This window comes from Chlorocebus sabaeus, chromosome 16 (assembly GCF_047675955.1).
Source record: "Chlorocebus sabaeus isolate Y175 chromosome 16, mChlSab1.0.hap1, whole genome shotgun sequence".
In the NCBI taxonomy this organism is placed as follows: domain Eukaryota; kingdom Metazoa; phylum Chordata; class Mammalia; order Primates; family Cercopithecidae; genus Chlorocebus; species Chlorocebus sabaeus.
The window spans coordinates 39,227,818-39,252,098 of NC_132919.1; the positions used below are offsets into that span (position 1 = coordinate 39,227,818).

The window sequence follows — 24,281 nt, forward strand, 5'->3', positions numbered from 1 at the left end:
AATCAATGGCGTATCTTATAATAAACAGCATCTTTAAATGGGGCAATAAAGCATATGTCCAGAAAAAGACTAGAATGATAAACCGCAGTATGTTAACAGTGGCTATCTCCAATGATAGGACTATTTAGATAACTTTTGTTTTCTTTTTTAAACTTTTCTGTAGATTTCAATTTTTCTATAATGAGCATATATAACTTTTAACATTAGAAATACACACAAAAAATTTTGTTTTCCCGTTTTTTAGGCCCTCGTACGACAATATCATTCTTTTAAGAAGTAGTAGAGCATAGTACTGTGCAGTTCCTTACATTAAGACATTTGTAACTCGAGTTGATAACACTTTGGAGTTAGGTTTCAGGGTAACACGCTGCAAGTCAGAGACAGTAACTAGTGGATTCCGTGCTTTCGGCGATGGTATAAGCTTTAATTATAAAATGAGACATTATTAAAACAAATTTTAAAATATCACTCAAAATGTAAACATGCAAAAATGGCAAATATCTGAGTGCTGAGTATGTGTAAGATACATCCACTATTCTACCCAATTTTTATTCCAGAGCTTCAAAGGATGTCTCTACCTCTTCAGATGAACGGTTGGGAGATAAAATTGCCTAATTAAATCATTTTCTAATATACACATTTTGTTGGGAAATCCAAAACTATAAAATAAAAACATAACAAACTTAACTTGAAATGAAATGACTTCTCCCCCCAGCCCCGCCCCACCCCCCCAGTTGTATACAAATTGAGATGAGGTCTTGCCATGTTCCCCAGGCTGGTCTTGAACTCCTGGGCTCAGGTGATCCTCCCACCTTGGTCTCCCAAAGTGCTGGGATTATAGGCACAAGCCACTCACCCTGCCTGGAATGACTTCTATACATAAGGCTTATGTTTATTTTCCAGAATGGGACAACAAGGTTAAAAGCAAAAAGAACATGTATATGGTCAATGACATCTTACCTTCCTCCTTTCATCTACACTCTGTGTCTTCTTTAATTTTACGGTCAGCAGATCTTTAACTGTTATCTGCATGGGTCCATCTTTTTTTAATGGTCCAGCCTTGAAATACATGGTGAGGTAAGAATTTAAATTGGAACCAGCACAACTGGTGAAATGCAAATCCAAATCTAGTTTTTAAAGACTCAGAGTTAAGAGGCAACTCTTATCGACCCTAGGAACCTTTCATATTCTTTCCACTCAACCAAGAATAATCCTGTTTTTATCACCCATTGAAAAGTATTCATCAAAATGTAAGGCTTCCTACCCCTCCCCCAATTCGTTTTTATAAGCTAAGGCTTTGCTAACAAATAAGAGATGAACCAGTTTCCTGCAATAATGCATTTTCCGCAGGAGTCATTACAATAAGACAAGAGTTGAAGGAGTTAATGGGGTTAAAGTGAAGTTTTCCTTGAATTACCTAGAAAGATGACTCAGTTTCCATAGAGCAAGAATGTATACAATAACAGAGATATAATTAGGGCAAATATAACGATAGGCTCCGGGGTTTTTTTTTGGTGTCAAGATTGGGAAGACTCTGGATTTAATTCAGCTACATTAAACCAAATGTATCCTAGTGAAAATTCAGCAGATTTTAAAACAGGGTCATGCCTGTCTTAGTGATTCACAAATTTTCTGGTCCCCTTGGTAAATAAGTAACTGAAATAGAGATTGATTTTCCAGCCTAACGACATGAAACTTTGGAATCCACTAACTCTTTGTTCTGACTTCACTCACTAAGCAATCTTCTATTTTTAATTTGGTTTCCTAGGGAGGTTTTCTTCCCTAGGAAAAAGCCATGCTGAGAAGTGAATAGGAATCTTCCACTCTACTGGGTTTCACACACATCACTTTCATTTCTCAATCCAGCTTCTAGGAATTCCTCAGGGACTGAGATTTTAAAAACATAATAATTAAGATATGGAATCAGAACAAAATATAGCCTTCCGGCCCAAGCCCTGATTAGCCTGGTCTTAAAAGGCTACTTGGCTTTACTGCTATATTACACACTGACTAAAACATATCATTACTAGATTGTTACCTACCTGAAGTACTTTAGCAAGACTGGGTTTTCTGAGCAACACAGGTGCTACTGGTGGTCGAGGAGGTGGCGGAGGTGGAAGTGGAGGTGGAGGTGGAGGTGGAGGAGGAGGAGGAGGAAGATGGCTGGCTGGCTGCGGCAGTGTGGGAGGAAGCACAGCTTTGGAGTCTCCAGGGGTCATGAGAACACAGGCAGGCACATTTGTAAGTTTACCACTCATGTGACATGTTTGACCACAGCTTGGACAGGAAGAACTTTCTGAGATGGTCTGGAAGAAGACATCACATTTGGCAAATAAATAACAAGTTAATTTGATTCTTGAGGGTGACAGTCATCAAAATAATAGCTACCATGTATTGAATGCTTTCTCAGTGTACCATGTGCTTCATGATATTTTCTCATTTATAATCATAAGTTTCTTCATTTCATTCATTCGTTTATTTTGTATGTGCTATATGCCAGGCACCATAAGTACAGTGTGAGCCCTGTGTGTCACCTCATGGAGCTGACAGTCCGGTGAGGGAAGACAGACATTAAACATGCACAGAAGGCCGGGAATGGTGGTGCACACCTGTAATCCCAGCACTTTGGAAGGCTGAATCTAGCGAATTGCTTGAGTCCAGGAGTTCGAGACCAGTCTGGACAACATAGTGAGATCTCATCTCAAACAAAGATGCAAAAACACACTCAAAACAAAACAATACTTCAATAAGAGCAATGAAGTGTGCTATGAGCATGAACAGCTGGAGGCTTGGGAAGTGATATTTAGCCATGATCTCAAGAATAAATTGAGACTTAGCAGATGAAGGGAGATAAAGACTAGGGGAAGAGTTCCTTGCAGACGAAAAAATACTTAATGCAGCCAAGAATATAGTACATTCAAGAAACTGATAAAGGCCAAGGATCTGGAACATGACTACTGTGGACTGAATTGTGTCCCAGAATTCGTATGTTGAAATCTTAACATCCAGAACCTCAGAATGTGACTATATTTGGAGATAGGGTCTTTAAAGAGGTGATTAAGTTAAAATGAGGACGTTAGGATGGGTCCTAATCCATTCTAACTGGTGTTCTTATAGTAAGAGGAAATCGGACATGCAGAGAGACATCAGGAATGTACTTACACAGAGGAAAGACTGTGTGAAGATAGAGCGAAGACAGCCATCTACAAGCCCAGGAGGAGCCTCAGAAGAAACTAACCAAGAAGCCACAGACCTCTTGCTTCCAGACTGTGAGAAAATAAATTTCTGTTGTATAAGCCACCCACCCTGTGGTATTTTGTTATGGCAGCTCTAGCAAACAAACACAATGACCCTATGCAGTAAAACAGTGTATTCATTCCCTGTGCCTGTTGTAACAAATTATCCCAAACTTAGTGGCTGAAAACAATTGAAGTTTATTTTCTCACAGTGCTAGAGGCATAAAGTCTGACATCAAGGTGTCAGTGGAGCTTCACTGCCTCCCATGCCTCTGGGGAAGAACTGGTTCCTTGCCTCTTTTGGCTTCTGGTAGCTGTCAGCACTCCTTGGTTTGTGGCTACAGCACTCCAATCTCTATCTCTATGGTCACATTGCTTCTCTTCTCTGTATGCATTCTCTATGTGTCTCTCTCATAAGGGCACTTGTCCTGGGACTTAGGGTCCACCTGGATAATCCAGGAAGATCTCCTCATTTCAAAATCCTTACCCTAATTACATTTGTAAAGCCCTTTGTCCAAATAAGGCTGTATTTACAGGGTCTGGGGATTAGGACTTGAATATACCTTTTGGAGGCTGCCATGCATTCAGTCCCCCACAAATGGTATCATCCCCAATGTATAGATGAGGAAACTGAGGCCCAGAGGAGTTAAATGACTTGCCTTTTTCTCCTTTGGCTAATTCATCTTAAGGCACAAATTCTGGGAGCAGGAATGGAATTCCAGAAGCTTCTCTCCAGACCAATGAGCACGATGTTGAGACACAGGGGCCTTTCTTAGAGGAGTTTGGAGTGGATATTTTCCTATACATATCCGTCAGGAAAATAGAAACCACTCTGGATATTGAAAAGAGGGGTCATGTAATACAGGCACTTGGTTACATTTATAACGGAAGAGCTGAGAGGCCCACGGGGTACCGTGAGGCAATCTAGAGATTAGCAACAGCAGGAAGGCATTAACATCCTGAGGCTGGAGAAACAAAAGGTGGAGGCAGTGTATCCAGATGTCTGGAGGCAGGTTTACCCAGAGAATCAGGAAACATTGGCTGGGTGCGGTAGCTCACGTCTGTAATCCCAGCACTTTGTGAGGCCAAGGCAGGTGGGTCACCTGAGGTCAGGAGTTCAAGACCAGCCTAGACAACACAGTGAAACCTCGTCTACTAAAAACACAAAAATTAGCCAGGCGTGGTGGTAGGCACCTGTAATCCCAGCTACTTGGGAGGCTGAGGCAGGAGAATCGCTTGAACCTGGGAGGTGGAGGTTGCAGTGAGCCGAGATCGTGCCACTACACTCCAGCCTGGACGGCAGAGTGAAATTCTGTCTCAAAAAAAAAAAAAAAAATAGGAAGAAGAAGAAGAAACATGGAGTATTTATCCAGTGGGAGATGGGGCCAGAAGGCAACAACTACCATTGCTGGAGAAATCATGCAGTAAAGAGGAGGCGAAGAAACTCCTTGTCTTCTCCCTCCCTATAGTCTCTCATCAATGTCTCACAATAGGCCATCATAACCAGGAACCGAGTGACCTGGAACTTGAGGAATGTATCCTGTAGGAGCCAGCCCTCCCAGCAATATAGAGCAGAGCTTCTGAAGTGGGGTAAACAGGCCCAGGGACTAGCCCTCACCTGTAGCCATTCCTACTTCTGGTAAAAGCACCTGGGTTTTCCTTCTCTCCCTCAGTCCACCTGATCTGGTCAGGATACTCACTCAAGGACTAGACACATGACCCAGGGCAAGTTGTCTCAGCTGAGATTGTTCTGTTATGAGAATAAGAATCTAAGGCTGCCAGCAAACATGTTGCTAGTGCAAGGGGAGAGTCTGTCTGAGAAATAAACTTATTCTAAAGAAGGCAGAACTGAAAGATGAGACAGAGCCAGGATGCTGACAATATCATTCGAGTCCCTGAATCCAGCCATACCTTAGACTTACTGGTTTTATGGGCTTAAGCCGGGTTGCATTGTGTTTCTGTCACTTGTGGCTAAAAAGAATTTTGACTGATACAGCCTTTTAGGCGCTTTCTTAGTGAAGGAAATAACATAAGCTTCATTGTTAGTTCACTTTTTTCTTTTTTTTTGAGATAGAGTCTTGCTGTGTCGCCCAGGCTGGAGGGCTGGAGTGCTGGAGTGCAGTGGCATGATCTTGGCTCACTGCAACCTCTACCTCCTGGGTTCAAGTGATTCTCCTGCCTCAGCCTCCTGAGTAGCTGGGACTACAGGTGTGTGACACCACGCCCAGCTAATTTTTTTGTATTTTTAGTAGAGACGGGGTTTCACCTTGTTGGCCAGGATGGTCTCGATCTCCTGAACTTGGGATCTGCCTGCCTCAGCCTCCCAAAGTGCTGGGATTACAGGTGTGAGCCACCATGCCTGGCCCATTCTTAGTTCTATATCATCATCCTCCCTGGTACATTGGGATTAGTGATTTGGGGTTAAAATATAAGAAGAGCTGAAATAGGAGAAAAGTCATGAAACGTAGAGTGTGTACACCAGAGGTGAAGAAGAGAAGGAAAGGTTTATAGAATTATTTCACACATACACACACACATTCATTCTAGACTTTTTAAATTAAAAGAAAACTTTTTTTTAGAGACAGGGTCTCACTATGTTGCCCAGGCTAGAATGCAATGGGCTGGAGTGTCCTGAGGCTCAAGGAATCCTCCCACCTCAGTCCCCTGAGTAATTGGGACTATAGGTGTGTATGCCACGCCCAGCTAAAAAATTTAATTTTTAAGGTCTGTTTGAATACTGCCTTGTCACCCACGGTAAACTGCTCTGACAAAGTTGTAAAATTATAGGAATTCAAAAAAGCAATGAATTTACTTCTGGAACCAAAATCTCAACTGGTCAATTAGTTTTATTTTATGTTTAATTTTTTTGCTATTTATTTTTGGAGTCCCACCTAGTCTCAATAATTTTATTTAGGCCTGGTGTGGTGGCTCATGTCTAGAATCCCAGCACTTTGGGAGGCCGAGGCAGGCAGATCACTTGAGGTCAGGAGTTCAAGACCAGCCTGGGCAACATGGTGAAATCCCATCTCTACTAAAAATACAAAAATTAGCCTGGTGTGGTGGCAGGAACCTGTAGTCCCGACTACTCAGGAGGTTGAGGCAGAAGAATTGCTTGAACCCAGAAGGCAGAGGTTGCAGTGAGCTGAGATCATGCCACTATACTTTAGCCTGGGTGACAGAGCGAGACTTTGTTTCAAACAAAAACAATTATTCTATTCCTTTTTTGGTCTCAAATAATATTTTTTTGAGACAGAGTCTCGCTTTGTCACCCAGATTGGGGTGCAGTGGCATGATCATGGCTCACTGCAACCTCCGCCTCCTGGTTCAAACGATTCTCCTGCCTCAGCCTCCTGAGTAGCTAGGACTACGGGCATGTGCCACCATGCCTGGCTATTTTTGTGTTTTTAGTAGAGAGGAGGTTTCATCATGTTGGCCAGGATGGTCTTGAACTGCTGACCTCAAGTGATCCAACCACCTTGGCCTCCCAAAGTTATATATTTTAATAATACATGGGAACATCCTATAAACACTGTTCTGAATATACCTTTACATTTAATTTAATAGTGTATTATTATTGTTATTATTTTGAGACACAGTCATGCTCTGTTGCCCAGGCTGGAGTGCTGTGGCGTGATCTCAGCTCACTGCAACATCTGTCTCCCAGGTTCCAGTGATTCTCCTGCCTCAGCCTGTGGAGCAGCTGGGATTATAAGAGCGTGTCACCATGCCAGGCTAATTTTTTGTACTTTTAGTAGAGATGGGGTTTTGCCATGTTGGCCAGGCTGGTCTCAAACTCCTGGCCTCAAGTGATCCATCCACCTTGGCCTCTCAAAGTGCTGGATTACAGGCGTGAGCCACCATGCCTGGCCATTAGTGTATTCTTTAAAAAAAAGTTTTCCTAGGGGGTAGGGGACTGATGGTATATTCTTGAGATCATACCTCATTAGTACATACAGAACTACCTCATTCTTTTTAACAGCTACATAGTATTCCACTGAATGAACGGATTATAACTCAGTCAATTAATCCCATATTCTTTGACACTTAGTTTTGTTTTTTGTTTTCACTATTTTTCAAATCACACTGCAATAAATCACTTCGTACATATGTACAAAATTTGGTTGCGTCAAATGATATATATTTTTAAAATGTTGATAGATGTTCACTAATTATAGCCCATAGAGGTTTTATCAATTTACGGCATTCTCAATAACAAGAAAGCACCTATTTCTCCAAAACTTTTGGTCTTTGATTTGTTTGTTCTGTCAATCTGATAGGCTAAAGGCATTACTCATTGAAGTTTATTTTGCATTTCTGTTTTTTGTGTGTGGCAGAGACTACTAATTGCCTCCCAATATACATTTTTGCCTTCTTCTTTAGTAATAGGAAACCTGACTTTTAGCTGGACACACTGTAATCCAGATGATAGATTACATTCCTCAGGTTCCCTAGTGACTAGGTATAATTAAATACATGACTATGTTTTAGCGAAATGAGATATAAGTAAAAGTTCTGTAAATGAGTTTGGGAAGTTGCCTTAATGGGGGTAGTAGGATAACTTTTTCTTTCTGCTGCCTAAAATAAAGACATTTTGTTTATGCAAATATTCTTTGAGGCCTGTCACTGGTACCACACCTAGTCCTGATTCACCTTTTTTTTTTTTTTTTTTTTTGAAATAGAGTCTCGCCGGGCGCGGTGGCTCAAGCCTGTAATCCCTGCACTTTGGGAGGCCGAGACGGGCGGATCATGAGGTCAGGAGATCGAGACCATCCTGGCTAACACGGTGAAACCCCGTCTCTACTAAAAATACAAAAAACTAGCCGGGCGAGGTGGCGGGCGCCTGTAGTCCCAGCAACTCCGGACGCTGAGGCAGGAGAATGGCGTAAACCCGGGAGGCGGAGCTTGCAGTGAGCTGAGATCCGGCCACTGCAGTCCAGCCCGGGCTACAGAGCAAGACTCCGTCTCAAAAAAAAAAAAAAAAAAAGAAATAGAGTCTCATTCTGTCACCCTGGCTGGAGTGCAGTGGTGCAATCTCGGCTCACCGTAACCTCTGCCTCCCGGGTTCAAGTGCTTCTCCTGCCTCAGCCTCCTGAGTAGCTGGGATTACTGGTACCCGCCATCACACCTGGCTAATTTTTGTATTTTTAGTAGTGACAGGATTTCACCATGTTGGCCAGGCTGGTCTCAAACTCCTGACCTCAAGTGATCTGCCCACCTTGACCTCCCAAGGTGCTGGGATTACAAGCGTGAGCCACAGCACCCAGCCGTGATTTACTCTTGAGATGGAGTCTCGCTCTGTTGCCCAGGCTAGAGTGCAGTGGTGCGATCTCAGCTCACTGCAACCTCCGCTTCCCGGGTTCAAGCAATTCACCTGCCTCAGCCCTCTGAGTAGCTGGGATTATAGGCATGCACTACCACATCCAGCTAATTTTTGTATTTTAGTAGAGAGGGGGTTTCACATTGGCTAGGCTGGTCTTGAACTCCTGACTTCAAGTGATCCACCCACCTCGGCCTTCCAAAGTGGTGGGATTACAGGGGTAAGCCCCTGATTCACTCTTAAGTGAAGTTGAGTACCTACTCATGTATTTATTTATTTTATTTTAATTTAATTTTATTTTTGAGACAGAGTCTAGCTCTGTCACCCAGGCTGGAGAGCAGTGGCACCATCTCGGCTCACAGCAGTCTCCACTTCCTGGGTTCAAGTGATTTTCCTGATCTCAGATGATCTGCCCGTTTTGGCCTCCCAAACTGCTGGGATTACAAGCATGAGTCACCGTGCCCAGCCCTACTCATGTATTTAAGAACCATTTGTATTCCTTTTCTTTCTGCCCAGGATGGCCTCAAAATTCTGTGCTCAAGTGATTCTCCCATCTCAGTTTCTTGAGTAGCTGGGATGATAAGTGTGCACCACTGTACCTGGCTTGTATTCCTATATTTAGGTGAATGCTGTATTCATATAATTTCCTTATTTTACTGCTAAGTTATTGGTCTTTTTTGTATTGATTTGTATTGGTTCTTTATATATTCAATAATTAATTGTTTTCCTCATATTTGAGCAAATATTTTTGCATCTTATTTTATTTTATTTTATTTGAGACATGGTCTCGCTGTGTTGCCCAAGCTGGACTGCAGTGGCATGATCTCTGCTTACTGCAATTTGCGCCTCCTGGGTTCAAGCGATTCTCCTGCCTCAGCCTCCCCAGTAGCTGAGATTACAGGCATGCACCACTATACCTGGCTAATTTTTTTTTTTTTTGTATTTTTAGTGGAGACAGGGTTTCACCATCTTGGCTAGCTGGTCTCGAACTCCTGACCTCAGGTGATCCACCTGCCTCAGCCTCCCAAAGTGCTGGGATTACAGACGTGAACCACCGCGCCCAGCCTTTTGCATCTTATTTTGCTGTGCATAAATTTTTATTTTTATGTCTGATTATTTAAATTTACAAACAAGCCAGGTGCCATGGCTCATGCCTGCAATCCCAACACGTTGGGAGGCTGAGGTAGGGGGATCACTTGAGGCCAGGAGTTTGAGACCAGCCTGGGCAACAAAGTGAGACCCCCATCCCTACAAAAAATAAAAAAATTCGCTGGGTAGGTGGCACACACTTCTGGTCCCAGCTATAAGGGAGGCTGAGGCAGGAAGATCCCTTGAGCCAGGAGGTCAAGGTTGCAGTGAGCCATCATCATGCCACTGCACACTAGACTGGGTGACAGAGTGAGACCCTGTCTATTAAAAAAAAAAAAAAAAAAGCAAAGAGCAGGCAATATTTTTTTCAGATCTTCTGCTTTGATACTGACAATATTGAACTTTACCTGAGCTCTGCGATTCTGGAAAATAAGGATGGCCAAAAAATCTCCCCATCCAAGCCTGCAGTCCCAGCTACCAAAGGAGGCTGAGGTAGGAGGATCACTTGAGCCCAGGAGTTAGGAGTTGGAGTCTAGCCTGGGCAACATAATGAGATCCCATCTCTAGAAACAAACAAACAAACAAATCTCCCTACAGTTTTATGTCTAGGAAATAATTTACTATTTTGGAAGCGATGTGGAACCAACTTTTCCCACATCAGTTAGATAAGATTTATGGATGGCTCCCTTGTTTATCTGACAAAGCCAGACACAGACCCTCCAAATTCCCGTTCTTTGTCTCATAAGTGATTAGCTGAATTGCTCACTGCCACTGACCAATCTGGACAAAACATCTACTAACTTGACCAAACTTTAGTCAGGATTTAGTCCTCCCCATAGGCCCTAGAACCTTGACCTATTCTTGGGCTTAAGCAAGCATTGGTATGCTGAACAACCTTCAGGAAAAGACGTTCCCTGATCTAATCAGCTGTCTAATCAGATTATCCCAACTCTTCATCTTACTTCCCCATAACCCAATTTGTTCTACCCTTTTATTCCTTGCTAACAAAGAAAACTTTTTCGCTTAATGTTTGAGATATAAATCTTATGACTTGAGCATTTTCCCTATTGCAATAGTCTTTTCAAATAAAGTGTCTTCTTACCTAATTCCAGATTTGCTTTTTTATTTGACAATACCAACCTTCAGTGCTTCCTGGAGCTTGCATAATTTACTTTCCAAAATGCAGAACTGTTGTTTTAGACTGTAAAGTTCTCGGTGGTAGATACGAGATGGAAAGATGGTGTCTTTCAATACTTCTAAACTCTGAAATTAATAATAAACAATTCTGAGTCCTATGAGTAATATGATAAGGACAAGAAAACAGGAACCAGAAAGTGACTTGATGTATGTTTTATAGAAGCAAAGGCAGGCATGACTCAATAATTTCATCTTATCTGAGTTTAGCTTGAGGGTTGGACTGACTTGAGCACATACGTATATAAACACCAAGTGTGTAGAAGAACGATAGTGCTGAAAACAGGGATGTCACATCCATACCTGGGTTATGCAGTTCTGGCACCAGCTGTATAGAGACCACACTCTATTTGTCCAAAGTTCTATTGCATCTCTGATGTTAGGAAATTTGAAGTTCCAGGATGATCTTAGCCAGCTTCTGCTTTGAGATGTATCTATTGAAGAAATAATGACTCTGTAGGAAAAACAAAATGAAACAAACAAAAACCCCTAAGTCAGAATAATAGCCTTGGCCTGGCGTGGTGGCTCGTGCCTCTAATCCTAGCACTTCTTGAGACCAGGAGTTCAAGACTAGCCTCGGCAACATGGCGAAACCCTGTCCCTATCAAAAAAATACAAAATTGAACCAGGCATGGTGGTGTGCCAGAAGAGAGAGGAATATGCACACCAGGCTTGAAGACGGGTTAAATCAGAGCTTTTCATTCCACAAGAGAAATTTTAATGGGGTCAGAACATTGATCTTCTAATATTTGAAAGCCTGCTAACTAGGAGAGAGATAGCAAACTGTTTTGTTGTAGGAGGACCCACCCAGCTCTGACGGGTTAAAGCATCATGAATGCAAATTTGAACTCCAGAAAAGCAGAGCTTCCTCGTTCAGTCTGTGCCTTTCCCAGGAGCGAGAGACTCCTAGGAGAGCCGGAGCCCATTAGGAAACCGTGTGGGAACTTACTCACAGGTTCCTTATTTTTTTTGAGATGGAGTTTTGCTCTTGTTGCCCAGGCTGGAGTGCAATGATGTGATCTTGGCTCGCTACAACCTCTGCACCCTGAGTTTAAGTGATTCTCCAGCCCCTCCTCCTGAGTAGCTGGGATTACAGGCACCTGCCACCATGCCTGGCTAATTTTTTGTATATTTAGTAGAGATGGCCAGCCTGGTCTCAAACTCCTGACCTCAAGTGATCCACCCTCTTTGGCCTCCCAAAGTGCTGGGATTATAGGCATGAGCCACTGAGCCCGGCCAGGAACCCACAGGTTTTTTGGATAGTCTCTGAATATCATGCAACTCTTTTATTTTTTATCAAAAAAAAAAAAATGTTTTTGACACAATGTCTTGCTGTGTTGCCCAGACTCGAGTGCAGTGGCAAGACCATAGCTCACTGCAGCTTCTAACTCCTGGGCTCAAGCGATCTTCCTGTCGCATGAGTCTCCCAAGTAGTTGGAACACAGGTGCCAGCCACCACACCTGTCTAATTTGGTTTGGTTTTGTTTTTTTAGGGATGGGGTCTTGCTATGTTGCCTACACTGGTTTTGAACTGCTGGCCTCAGGCAATCTTCCTCCCTTGGCCATTCAAAGTGCTGGGATTACAAGCATGAGCCACTGTGCACAGTTGAGATTTTTCGATTTAGTCTTTTTGTACATGGGATATTTTATTCATAGCATCCATAAATGGTAGGGAAATTTCTGAGTTCAGAGTAATACATATGATACAAAACTTGATATACAGACTAATTTCTTAGCCAAACTGGAGGGGCTGGCTTTAGGTAATCCATGGACTCCCTGAAATTGCGGACACCATTGGAAACATGTGTGAGCTCAAGGGCAGTTTCCTATGATTTTCAGGCCTCAAAATGTCTCTTGGACTCAAAGATGCCTTAGGGCAGAGGACATATGTACCCCCAGTATAGAATCTCAGACAGCGAAAGTCAGTAAACATTTGGCAGAAAAGTGACAAATTGAGTGCTCTGATGTGACTTTTTCATCAAGTCAATGTTCTTGGGATCTCTTGTACATGATAATCTCACTCTTGTAAAGTTTCATAGTTTCTGCTTACCCTAGTTTTCTTTCCCACCCTGTTCCCTCTCCTACCAGACTGGTCTCTGAAATGGGCATGTACAGAGGAGACCCCAACATGCTTCAGGCTTTGCGTGGAGAGGACACAGCCTCTGCTGGGACAGGGAACAGAGGGATGCAGAGACCCTGATGATGCTTTTGGACAGTGGTCTGAGGTTGGGACAGTGGCAGGAGGTACCATCCATTCACCCAGGATCTCCAGGACAAGAGATCAGCTTGGCAGTTACATGTGTTTTTCTTCAAACTGGTTGCCAGGTTGGAATGACCGATGACATCAGAGATTCCAACCTTCCTGATTGGAAGGACCGGCCTCCGTTGGCACCTGGGAGCTCAGGTGGACAACAGCATCTTCTCAGAGCTGTTCTCCACTCCTGACTTCTCCTAGCCTCAAGAATTGATAATACACTCTTCCAGGTCCTAGCAGAGTCCAGAAGGCGGCTTTGGACAGAACAGAGACTAGGTTCTGTGGGTTGGGACAGATTTTGGAAAGATCATGACCAGCTGTCAACCGCACCCCCAGGATGAGGAGCAGAGCCCCCAGCTGAGTACCTCAGGGTACCCCCGCCAGGAGGTGGTAGATAATGAAGTGTCGGGACCATCAGGTGAGGTGACTGGAGGAAGAAGAGGTGGGATAGGGTTGACTAAGATGAAGGAAGGGGGCTGGGTGCAGTGGCTCACACCTGTAACCCCAACACTTTGGGAGGCTGAGGTGGGTGGATCACCTGAGGTCAGGAGTTCAAGACCAGCCTGGCCAACATGGTGAAACCTCATCTCTACTGAAAGTACAAAAATTAGCCAGGCGGTAGTGGTGCACGCCTGTAATCCCAGCTACTTGGGAGGCTGAGACAGAAGAATCGCTGAGCCTGGGAGGAAGAGGTTGCAGTGACCCGAGATTGCGCTACTGCACTCCAATCTGGGTGAGAGAGTTGGACACTGTCTCCAAAAAAAAAAAAGAAGGGTCAGAGGTCAGGAAGGAGAACCTGAGGAGGGTGTGTGGGAAGAATGGAGAAATTCAGGCCAGGTGCAGTGGCTCACACCTGTAATGCCAGCACTTTGGGAGGCTCAAGGCAAGCGGATCACTTGAGGCCAGGAGTTTGAGACCAGCCTGGCCAAAATGGTGAAACCCCGTCTCTACTAAAAGTACAAAAATGGGCATTATGGCAGGCACCTGTAATCCCAGCTACCCGAGAGGCTGAGGCAGGAGAATAACTGGACTCTGGGAGATAGATGTTGCAGTGAGCTGAGATTGCACCACTACACTCCAGCCTGGGTGACAAAGCAAGATTCTGTCTCAAAACAAAAAACACAACAAAACAAAAACAAAAAACAAAGGAGGGACTCAGAGAGCCAGGGATCAGGGAAGGACATGAGGAAGTGTTCTGAGGACAGAAAGTCAGAATAATGGGGAGGGGAAGAAGCAGGACATGGGGTTGAGCAGAGGAGAAAGTCAGAAAGATGGCTTGGAGAAGCTAACAGTCTCTGAGGCTGGGGAGGATGGAGAGTGGTTTGGGGTTTGGGGTTTGGGGTCAGGGTCTAAGGTAATCAGTTGCAGAAGCATTACACGGTGGCCTGGTTTCTTCACTCAGCCTCTGGGGTAGATCCCAGCCCCCCATGTAGGTCCCTTTGCTGGAAAAGGAAGAGGGAGTGGTCGGACAAATCTGAGGAGTCATCGGAGGAGGAGCCAGAGGAGGAGCTCGCCCATGAGCCTGAGGAGACCTGGGTGATGGAGACGCTGTGTGGGCTCAAGATGAAGCTGAAGCTGAAGCTGAAGCAACAGCTAGTGTCGTCTGTGCTCCCTGAGCACCACGAGGACTTCAACAGGCTGCTTGGTAGGAGGACACCCCAGAGAGCACCTCCAATCCTGTTCTTCTAAAAAAGAGGCAACTTCCAATAACCACACTTTTCCAATGGGAAAAATATGCCCCCAGTGGGTGAGCTCTCCATGCGGGAGGACTCAGAAGTGATCACTCATGAGGGACGCTTAGGAGATGATAGAGGATTAGGCTGGACTTGATAAAGGTTGGCGCTTGGGATAAGAAAGCTTGGTTTTGGGCTGGGCACTGTGGCTCACGCCTGTAATCCCAGCACTTTGGGAGGCCGAGGTGGGCAGATTATAAGGTCAGGAGATCAAGACCATCCTGGCTAACATGGTGAAACCCAGTCTCTACTAAAAATACAAAAAATTAGCCGGGCATGGTGGCAGGTGCCTGTAGTCCCAGCTACCCGGGAGGCTGAGGCAGGAGAATGACATGAACCCCGGAGGTGTTGCTTGCAGTGAGCCGAGATCGCATCACTGCACTCTAGCCTGGGTGACAGAGCGAGACTCCGTCTCAAAACAACAACAACAACAACCAAAAAAAAAAAAAAGAGAAAGTTTGGTTTTGGGCCAGGTGTGGTGGCTGATGCCTGAGATCCCAGCACACTGGGAGGCTGAGGCAAGAGGATTGCTTGAACTCAGGACTTTGAGGCTGCAGTGAGCTATGACTGCACCACTGCACTCCAGCCTGCATGACAGAGCAAAACCCTGTTTCAAAAGAAAACCAAAGGCCGGGTGCAGTAGCTCACGCCTGTAATCACAGCACTTTGGGAGGCTGAGGCGGGTGGATCACCTGAGGTCAGTTGTTCGAGACCAGCCTGACCAATATAGAGAAACCTCGTCAATACCAAAAATACAAAACTTAGCCGGGCGTGGTGGTGCACGCCTGTATTCCCAGCTACTTGGGAGGCTGAGACAGGATAATCACTAGAACCCGGGAGGTGGAGGTTGCTTTGAGCCAAGATAGCACCACTGCACTCCAGTCTGAGGGAGAGATTGAGACCCTGTGGCAAAAAAAAAAAAAAAAAAAAAAAGAAAAAGAAAAGGACAGGTCCAGAAGTCAGGAAGGAGCACTTGAGGAGGTGTGTGGGAAGAACGGAGGGACTGAGGCAGGGTCTGTGGCTTACACCTGTAATCCCAGTACTTTGGGAGGCCAAGGCAGGCAGATCACTTGAGGCCAGGAGTTAGAGACCAGCCTGGCCAACATGGCGAAACCCTGTCTCTACTAAAAGTACAAAAATGAGCTGGGCGTTATGACAAGCACCTGTAATCCCAGCTACTTGGGAGGCTGAGGCAGGAGAGTCACTGGAACCTGGGAGACGGAGGTTGCAGTGAGGAGAAGCCAGCAGTCTGTGAGGCTGGGGAGGATGAAGAGTGGTTTGGCGTTTTGGAGAGGCGAAGGAGCGGCTCATGGGGTTCAGTGAAGGAGAAAGACAGAAAGATGCCTTGGAGAAGCCAGCAGTCTGGGGGCTGGGGAGGATGGAGAGTGGTTTGGCATTTTGGGTCAGGCTCTAAGGTGATCAATTGCAGAAGCATTACACAGTGGCATGGTTTCTTTACTCAGCCCCTGGGGTAGATCCCAGTCCCCCGTGTAGGTCCCTTTGCTGGAAAAGGAAGAGGGAGTGGTCGGACAAATCTGAGGAGTCATCGGAGGAGGAGCCAGAGAAGGAGCTCACCCCTGAGCCTGAGGAGACCTGGGAGGCGGAGACAGTGTGTGGGCTCAAGATGAAGCTGAAGCGACGGCGATTGTCATGCGTGCTCCCTGAGCACCACGAGACTTTCAACAGACTGCTTGGTAGGAGGACACCCCAGAGAGCACCTCCAGTCCTGATATTCTAAAAAAGAGGCAACTTCCAATAACCACACTTTTCCAATGGGAAAAATATGCCCCCAGTGGGTGAGCTCTCCATGCGGGAGGACTCAGAAGTGATCACTCATAAGGGACGCTTAGGAGACGATAGAAGATTAGGATTAGGTCAGTGCTTGGGATAAGAAATCTTGGTTTTGGGCCAAGTGCGGTGGCTCATGCCTGAGATCCCACCATGTTGGGAGACTGAGGCAAGAGGATTGCTTGAACTCAGGACTTTGAGGCTGCAGTGAGCTATGATGGCACCACTGCACTCCAGCCTGGGTGACAGAGCAAAACTCTGTCTCAAAAGAAAAAGCAAGGCCAGGCGCAGTAGCTCATACCTGTAATCCTAGCACTTTGGGAGGCTGAGGCTGGTGGATCACCTGAGGTCAGGAGTTAGAGACCAGCCTGACCAACATAGTAAAACCTGATCTCTACTAAAAATACAAAATTAGCTAGGTGTGGTAGCACATGCTTGTAATCCCAGCTACTCAGGGGACTGAGATGGGAGAATCGCTTGAACCCGGGAGGCTGAGGTTGCAGTGAGCTGAGATCGTGCCACTACATTCCAGCCTGGCCCACAAAGCGAGACTCCAGCTCAAAATAAATAAATAAATAAATAAATAAATTTATAAAACAAAATAAAAAATCAAAGAAAGTGGCTTCAGCTGTGCCCTCTAAAACTTATTGTCTCTTGCTGACTTTTCTAAACCTAAGTGTCTCCATCCGTAGAGGGGGATACCTAGGCCATGGTCACACCCTGATGTGACTGTCTCATGAGGAAATGATGGGAATTCCTTTATGACTGTGCAGTGGTCCCTCTGTGTCTGCTGGGAGGGCGTTCTGGCTTATGGCCAGCTCTACATCCTGTAGATTCTCACACCCTAGGCCTCCTTCGGCCTCTTCTCAGGCGAGTCTCAGAGCAGGAGCCTCTCTTCCTTGCCCAGTGAAAGTCATTCTCCCCTCTCCCATCCACCTCACTTGTGGCAGCAATCCTGAGATTTCCCCCAGGGAGACACACTTCTCCTTGCTGCCCTGCTGCTCCCACAGAAACCCTGTCCTGCTTCTCATGCTGACATCTGCTCTCTAATCACAGAGGATCCTGTCGTTAAAAGATTCCTGGCCTGGGACAAAGATCTGAGGGTGTCCGACAAGGTAAGGTTGTTCTCCACAGAACTGTGTTCCTGCTTCAATGCACTGCCGGGGGGGAGGGCGCAGCTTCCAAACCCACAGTTCCTCTCCTCTCTCCCTCCAGCACTTCCCACCAGATGCTCCCACAGTCTTTTCCTTTTCTTTTTGTGAGACAGTCTCGTTCTGTTGCCCTGACTGGAGGCAGTGTCTCAATCTTGGCTCACTGCAGCCGACGCCTCCTGGGTTCAAGGCATTCTCCTGCCTCAGTCTTCCAAGCAGCTGGGATTACAGGCGTGCACCACCATGGCTGGCTAATTTTTGTGTTTTTAGTAGAGACGAGGTTTTGCCATGTTGACCTGGCTGGTCTTGAACACCTGACCTCAGGTGTTCCGCTCACCTTGGCCTCCCAAAATGCTGGGATTACAGAAGTGAGCCACTGTGCCCCTCCAGCTCCCACAGTCTTGAGTCTTGGTGCCCACTTTTTTTTTTTTTTTTTGAGACAGTATCCAGCTGTGTTCCCCAGGATGGAGTAGAGTGGCATCACAGCTCACTGCAGCCTCTAATTCCTGGGCTCATGCAATCCTCCTGCCTCAGCCTCCTGAGTAGCTGGGAGTACAGGCACATGCCATCATGCTTGAATAATTTTATACAAATGGTCTTGCTAAGTTGCCCAGGTTGTTCTCGAACTGTTGGGCTCATGTGATCCTCCTGTCTCAGCCTCCCAAACTACTGGGATCACAGGCTTGAGCTGCCACTCCCAGCTATTCTTGGTCTTTTTTTTTATTTTGAGACGGAATCTCGCTCTGTCGCCCAGGCTGGAGTGCAGTGGCGCAATCTCTGCTCACTGCAAGCTCCGCCTCCCGGGTTCACGCCATTCTCCTGCCTCAACCTCCCCAGCAGCTGGGACTATAGGCGCCCGCCACCACGCCCGGCTAATTTTTTGTGTTTTTAGTAGAGATGGGGTTTCACTGCGTAAGCCAAGATGGTCGAGATCTCCTGACGTTGTGATCCGCCCGCCTTGTGCTCCCAAAGTGCTGGGATTACAGGCGTGAGCCACTGCGCCCCGCTATTCTTGGTCTTTTTATGATTTGTCAGCATCTCCCTCAGGACACTGCTGGTCTCTTGCCGAGTGAATGAGTGGCCCCTGCCTCTCCTACAGGTCGTTTGGCAGTCAGGCCGCAGCCCTGAAGCTCCTGGCCCCTCTACTCTCAGCTCTTTGGGACAGTTCTCTGCCTGGCACACAAAAGACCCTCCTGACACCAGCCGACCTAGACACACCCCTTAAAAGATCCCACTGGAGCCCACCATCCTGGGAGCATCACCGACATCCCTTCCTCCAGTGATGGGAGGAATACTCCTCCACCCTGCAATTTCCACATGAACACAGTCACGCCAACACTGAGGTCCCTTCTCTGATGGGCAGCCCCTCCCCACACCCCCATTCCACTATCTCCACGATCTTCCTCTCTCAAGATGTGACCTCTCCCTCTCTCTGTTTCTTTCTCTCCACCAGTATCTCCTGGCTATGGTCATAGCATATTTTAGCCGTGCTGGCCTCTTCTCCTGGCAATACCAACGCATTCATTTCTTCCTGGCTCTGTGAGTGGTCTGCTTCCTCCTATCCGTCAATATCCAATGCCCTGGGACAGCAGGGAAAGTGGGATTCCAGCCTTTCATTTATTCTTTCACCTATTTGTCCTCTTTACTCTGTGTACAGAAAAGAGAGGATTATACTATCTTGTTCTTAGACTGTTGTTTCTAAAAAGAAACTCAGCCTGGACGCAGTGGCTCATGCCTGTAATCCCAGCACTTTGGGAGGCTGAGGCAAATGGATCACCTGAGGTCAGGAGTTTGAGACTAGCCTGGCCAACATGGCGAAACCCTGTCTCTACAAAAAATAGAAAAATTAGCTGGGCATGGTAGTGTGCACCTGTAATCCAAGCTACTTGGGAGGCTGAGGCAAGAGAACCCCTTGAACCCAGGAGGCAGAGGTTGCAGTGAGCTAAGATTGAGCCACTGCACTCCAGCCCGGGCAATAGAGCGAGACTTTTTCTCAAAAAAAAAAAAAGAAAGCCAAAAAAACAAATTCCAATGCCAGTGTACAAATAAAAGAAGAAAACAAAAGGAACCATCAACCGCTAAGGGGAGAAGAAAAGGAGCAGAGGAGTGGACACCACGCTCCCCCAAGCAAGCAGACGTTTCTGGTTCTTCTTTCTCTCTCCGTTCCATCAACTGCAAATGCCATCGACCTCCTCGAGGTTCCCGTGACAGAGGCCACAGTTCAGGTCCCTCTTGCATCACTCTAATCCACTGTCAAATGCTCCCTGCTGGGGTCTCCTGGAGTCTCTCTCCATGCCTTGGGGCTTCCTAGTGCAGCCTGAGCATCTTTCCAAAGCACAACGCCCTCACTGCCCACCTGAACAACTTCCTTAGCTGATGTCTTTCAAAATCGAGGCCAGGGTCCACAGTGCAAATTCCACCCTCTCTACAATCTCTACAACCAAACTGGCTCGCCATCTTGGTGCTTCCTGGCGTGGCTTCACTGCTCCTTCCAAATGCCCTCTACTCGACTTTGCATTTGTGTTTTCTGTCTGGGTGTTCCACACCCATGTGGTTCTCAAGTGAAGGACCCATTCCTTAAAGTCAGTTCACCCCACAGCCTCTGTGATGCCTTCCTTCATCTTCCAACTTTTGCATGCTCGTAGCTCTCCAGTTACATCCTATTTCCATGTGACATTGGGATTAGGTCATCTGCCCTGATTACTCCCAGTCCCATTAGACTAGATGCTTGTAGAAGGCAGGGTTTGGCAAAATATCAATGTATTCAATTTATTTTACTTTTTTAGACAGACTTGCTCTGTCCCCCAAGCTGGAGTGCAGTGGTGAGATCATAGCTCACTGCAGCCTCCATATCCTGTACTAAAGTGATCCTCCCACCTTAGCCTCCAGGTTAGCTTTGACCACAGGGCTGTGCCACCACACCTGGACAGTTATTTATTTATTTATTTATTTATTTATTTATTGATACAGAGACTTGCTCTGCCTCTTAGGCTAGAATGGAGTGGCCCAATCTTGGCTCCCTGTAACCTCCTTCTCCTGGGTTCATGTAATTCTTGTGCCTCAGCCTCTTGAGTAGCTAGGACTAAAGGGTGCCTGTGCCACCACACCAGGCTGATTTTTGTATTTTTAGTAGGGATGGGGTTTCACCGTGTTGACCAGGCTGGTGTCGAACTCCTGGCCTCAAGCGATCCACCTGGTTCAGCCTCCCAAAGTGCTGGGATTACAAGCATGAGTCACCACGTCCAGTGTGTTTTTTACATTTTTTATAGAGACGAGGGTCTTGCTATGTTGCCCAGGTTCATCTCAAACTCGTGGCCTCAAATGATCCTGCTTCAGCCTCCCAATGTGCTAGGATTCCCGGAGTAAGCCACCACTCTCGGCCACCAGTTGGGTTTTTGTCTCCATCCTGAAGGAGTGGGAGATGCCCTTCAGCAGGTCTCTGTCCATCAGGGCCCTCCTGAGGAAGGCGTGGCTCTGCAGGGTGGGTGCCAGTCCTGAGCTGAGGGCAGTCCCCTGCCCTCCTCTCTGGGAAGCTGACCTCAGCCAGAGGTCTCTCCTGGTGGTGCCCCTGAGCAGCAACCTGATTTCTGTCCCCAGCTACCTGGCTAATGACATGGAGGAGGACAATGAGGCCTCCAAACGAAACATCTTCTACTTCCTGTACGGGAAGAACCGATCCCAGATACCCTTGTTCCATAAGCTTCGGTTCCAGTTCTTCTGTTCCATGCGCTGCAGGGCTTGGGTTTCCCTGGAGGAGTTGGAGGAGGTGGGTGGGGCGTGGGGAGGTGGAGGAGGTAGGGAGGAATCGGGTGGGCTGGAGGCTGGAAGCGGGGGGAGGGGTATCCTGGGGAGTCCCCATCTTCTTAAGGGGCATTTGTTTTTCCAGATCCAGGCTTATGACCCAGAGCACTGGGTGTGGGCACGAGATCGCGCCCGCCTTTCCTAGAGCACCAGGGACCATGGAGGCCTGAGGTCATCGGCCTGAGGGAAGGTACATCTGCATCCTCCAGGGTAAAGGCAGAATATTGGGGTCTATTTCGGAAATCCAAGGAACCCAATTGCTTGATCCGGCTTCGAGCCTGGGCAACATGGCGAGATCCCCTCTCCACAAAAATACAAAAATTAGTCAGGCGATGTGGGAGGATCACTGGAGCCTGGGAGGTCGGGGCTGCACGGAGCCCTGATCCTGCCACTGCACTCCAGCCCAGGCAACAGAGTGAGACCCTGACTCAAAAATAATCATAAATACTTAGTTTGGGGAGGTTCATTATGATTGACACACTTGAGTTACCGATTTGGGTCGAGGGTTCAGTGAAGCTTTGGTTTACATCTTATGCAGCTAACCACGGTGAGCAGAGCATGAGACTTCATCATGAGGAGGTAGGATTATGGATTAGGCTTCTGGACTTGGGGTTCGTGATGTTGTCACATTAGAAATGGATCTAGCGTGGTTACAAGTTTAGCTGTTAAGTGACACAAAAGGCCCCAGCTGTGATGAAGTCCAAAGCCACACTCTCTGAGGGTGCCCGACTCCCTGGGGAGACCCACCCAAAGTCCTTGCTATGAAGCAGATCACTGGGACTGACCTTGGGTGTATTAAATGAGTTTCGGAATCAGGGTCACCAAAGTGTGAGTTTCACAGTTGAACATGATGGTTCAGAAGCAGGCTATAGAATGAAGGACAGATGATAAAATTGGATTTCTCAATGGCTCTGAACTCTTGTTAGACTTGACGTGGGACGTGAATAACCTTCCTGTCTAGAGAGCTGCCTCCTTGAAGTGTGACATCCTCTCTCTCACTTCCAGAACACCGGGCCCAGGGGAGATGCGGATTTTCAGCAGGAACTTTATTCCAATGCTAATGGCAGACACCAGGAAGGAGGAGAGGAGCCATTTGTGCAGATCATCTAGAAGAACCTGGACTGTTCTAGATGGAGCTGAATAGAGTGATCACCGTTGCCCTCCTAGGACAAAGCGGGTACTTCTAGGAATCCACAGAGAACAGTGAGAAACCAGGGGTGTTCCTGGTTCCACCCCTTCCTGCAGCACCACCTCTCTTTTTTTATATTGCTGAATTCCAACCTCCCCGGGGCGGAACCTGGAGGTCTTGTTTCCTATGGATTTGGTTGCCACAGTCCAGGAGCATTTGAAGGCACAGTGCAGACACTCAGATTGGCACAGAATTCTTTGTAAAATATGAGTGCCATAGACTGTAACAGATAGCTTCATGCACACTGCATTTATTGGTTTGTTTGGAAAATGTTGTCCATCGAATTATTAATAGGTTTATTTCAAATAGTTTGGAAATTGTTGTACTTTTGAAAATATGCTGTTCCTGTAGATTTTTTGATGAGAGTTATAGCTGTTATATATATATAATTTTCTTTTCATTTTAAGAGAGAATCCTTTTTATCCTAAATCTTTTATTATCTTTAAATTGTTTTCTGTATTATTATATGTGCCTTTAAAGCAAGTATACTTTTTATCTAGGATACTTACATAATAATCCCTTCTATTTATAGCTATTGGTAGTTCTCCTAAGTTCCTGTCACAGAAATTTTTATTTGCTGTTTAATTTGTGACTGAATTGTGAGAATTCAGTTGTGATTTTTAACATGTCTTAGATATATACTAACATGTCTAATATATACTATATATTTTATTGGTTTATTTTGAAAAAGATGGGCATAGAATTATTACTACATTTATTTTAAATATTTTGAAAATACTGATATTTTTGAATAGACACTGTTCCTATAAAGTTGTGAGATGGGTGTTATAGTTGCTATATATACATAAATGTAATTTTGTTTTCCTTTTTAAGAGAGGATTCTTTTTATCCTAAAGCTTTTATCTTTAAATCTTTGTATCTGTTACTACATGTGCTGCTGAAGGGAGCACTCTTTTTATCTATGATACTTAATATATGTATTACACTTATAGCTACATGATAGTTCCTCTAAATTCTTATAAAAATAAATTTTTATTTGATGTTTACTGTATGTTTTTGAAATGTGAGAAATCAGATGTAATTTTTTACCTTGTATTGGCATATCTGTATGTTACTTTAAAGAGGATGTGTATTTTAAAGGAGGACATGAGCTGTGTATTTTCAAGAGAACAATGCAGTGCGTCTCTTGGGGAAATGTAATAAAGATGAAGTTTTCTCACCTTCACAGTGAGTGTGATCATATTGGTCTGGATTGATTATTTGCTGTCATGTGACATTTTTCCTTAATGGTGTTTTGGTTATTTGAACATATTAATTAGCTCTAGAAGATAATCCTGCATTATTTTTTATGTAGAAAAAAACGTAACGGTGGGTGCAGTGCTCACACCTACATTTCCAGCACTTTTGGAAGTCATGGCGGAGGATCACTTGAGGCCAAGAGTTTGAGGACAGCCTGGACAACATAGTATCAACATCTATTTTCAAAAAAAATTTTTAAAAAGAAAAATAATAGACGAGAAGGCCGATCCCAAGCTAGAGGTTTTGTCTGTTTTGGAGACAGAGTGGGA

General features: G+C 45.6%; 2 protein-coding genes across 4 annotated transcripts in view; one reads left to right on the plus strand and one right to left on the minus strand.

Moving 5' to 3' along the window:
• The window catches only part of PRR11 (proline rich 11), a 47,183-nt gene that overhangs the window by 7,707 nt on the left and 15,195 nt on the right, over window positions 1-24,281 (minus strand). For both annotated transcript variants that reach the window (XR_012088802.1, XM_008011260.3), the window contains exons 3-7: window positions 11,140-11,290; window positions 10,783-10,905; window positions 2,043-2,306; window positions 961-1,059; window positions 309-421 (exon numbers count right to left, since the gene is read on the minus strand). Coding sequence is in view for 1 of the 2 variants with exons in the window: in XM_008011260.3 (XP_008009451.2) it covers window positions 309-421; window positions 961-1,059; window positions 2,043-2,306; window positions 10,783-10,905; window positions 11,140-11,290 (750 nt within the window). In the remaining variant the exon portion in view is untranslated. The remainder of the gene's footprint in view (window positions 1-308; window positions 422-960; window positions 1,060-2,042; window positions 2,307-10,782; window positions 10,906-11,139; window positions 11,291-24,281) is intronic.
• On the plus strand, window positions 13,353-21,708 carry LOC103242830 (putative speedy protein-like protein 3). Of its 2 annotated transcripts, XM_073004892.1 has the most exons (7): window positions 13,353-13,508; window positions 14,493-14,735; window positions 16,287-16,517; window positions 17,668-17,726; window positions 19,216-19,301; window positions 21,360-21,528; window positions 21,649-21,708. In XM_073004892.1, exons 1-7 carry the CDS (start codon window positions 13,400-13,402, stop codon window positions 21,706-21,708), a joined length of 957 nt encoding a protein of 318 aa, XP_072860993.1. In that variant the 5' UTR covers window positions 13,353-13,399. The 2 variants fall into 2 exon arrangements, with proteins under 2 accessions (XP_072860993.1, XP_072860994.1); XM_073004893.1 differs by lacking the exon at window positions 14,493-14,735.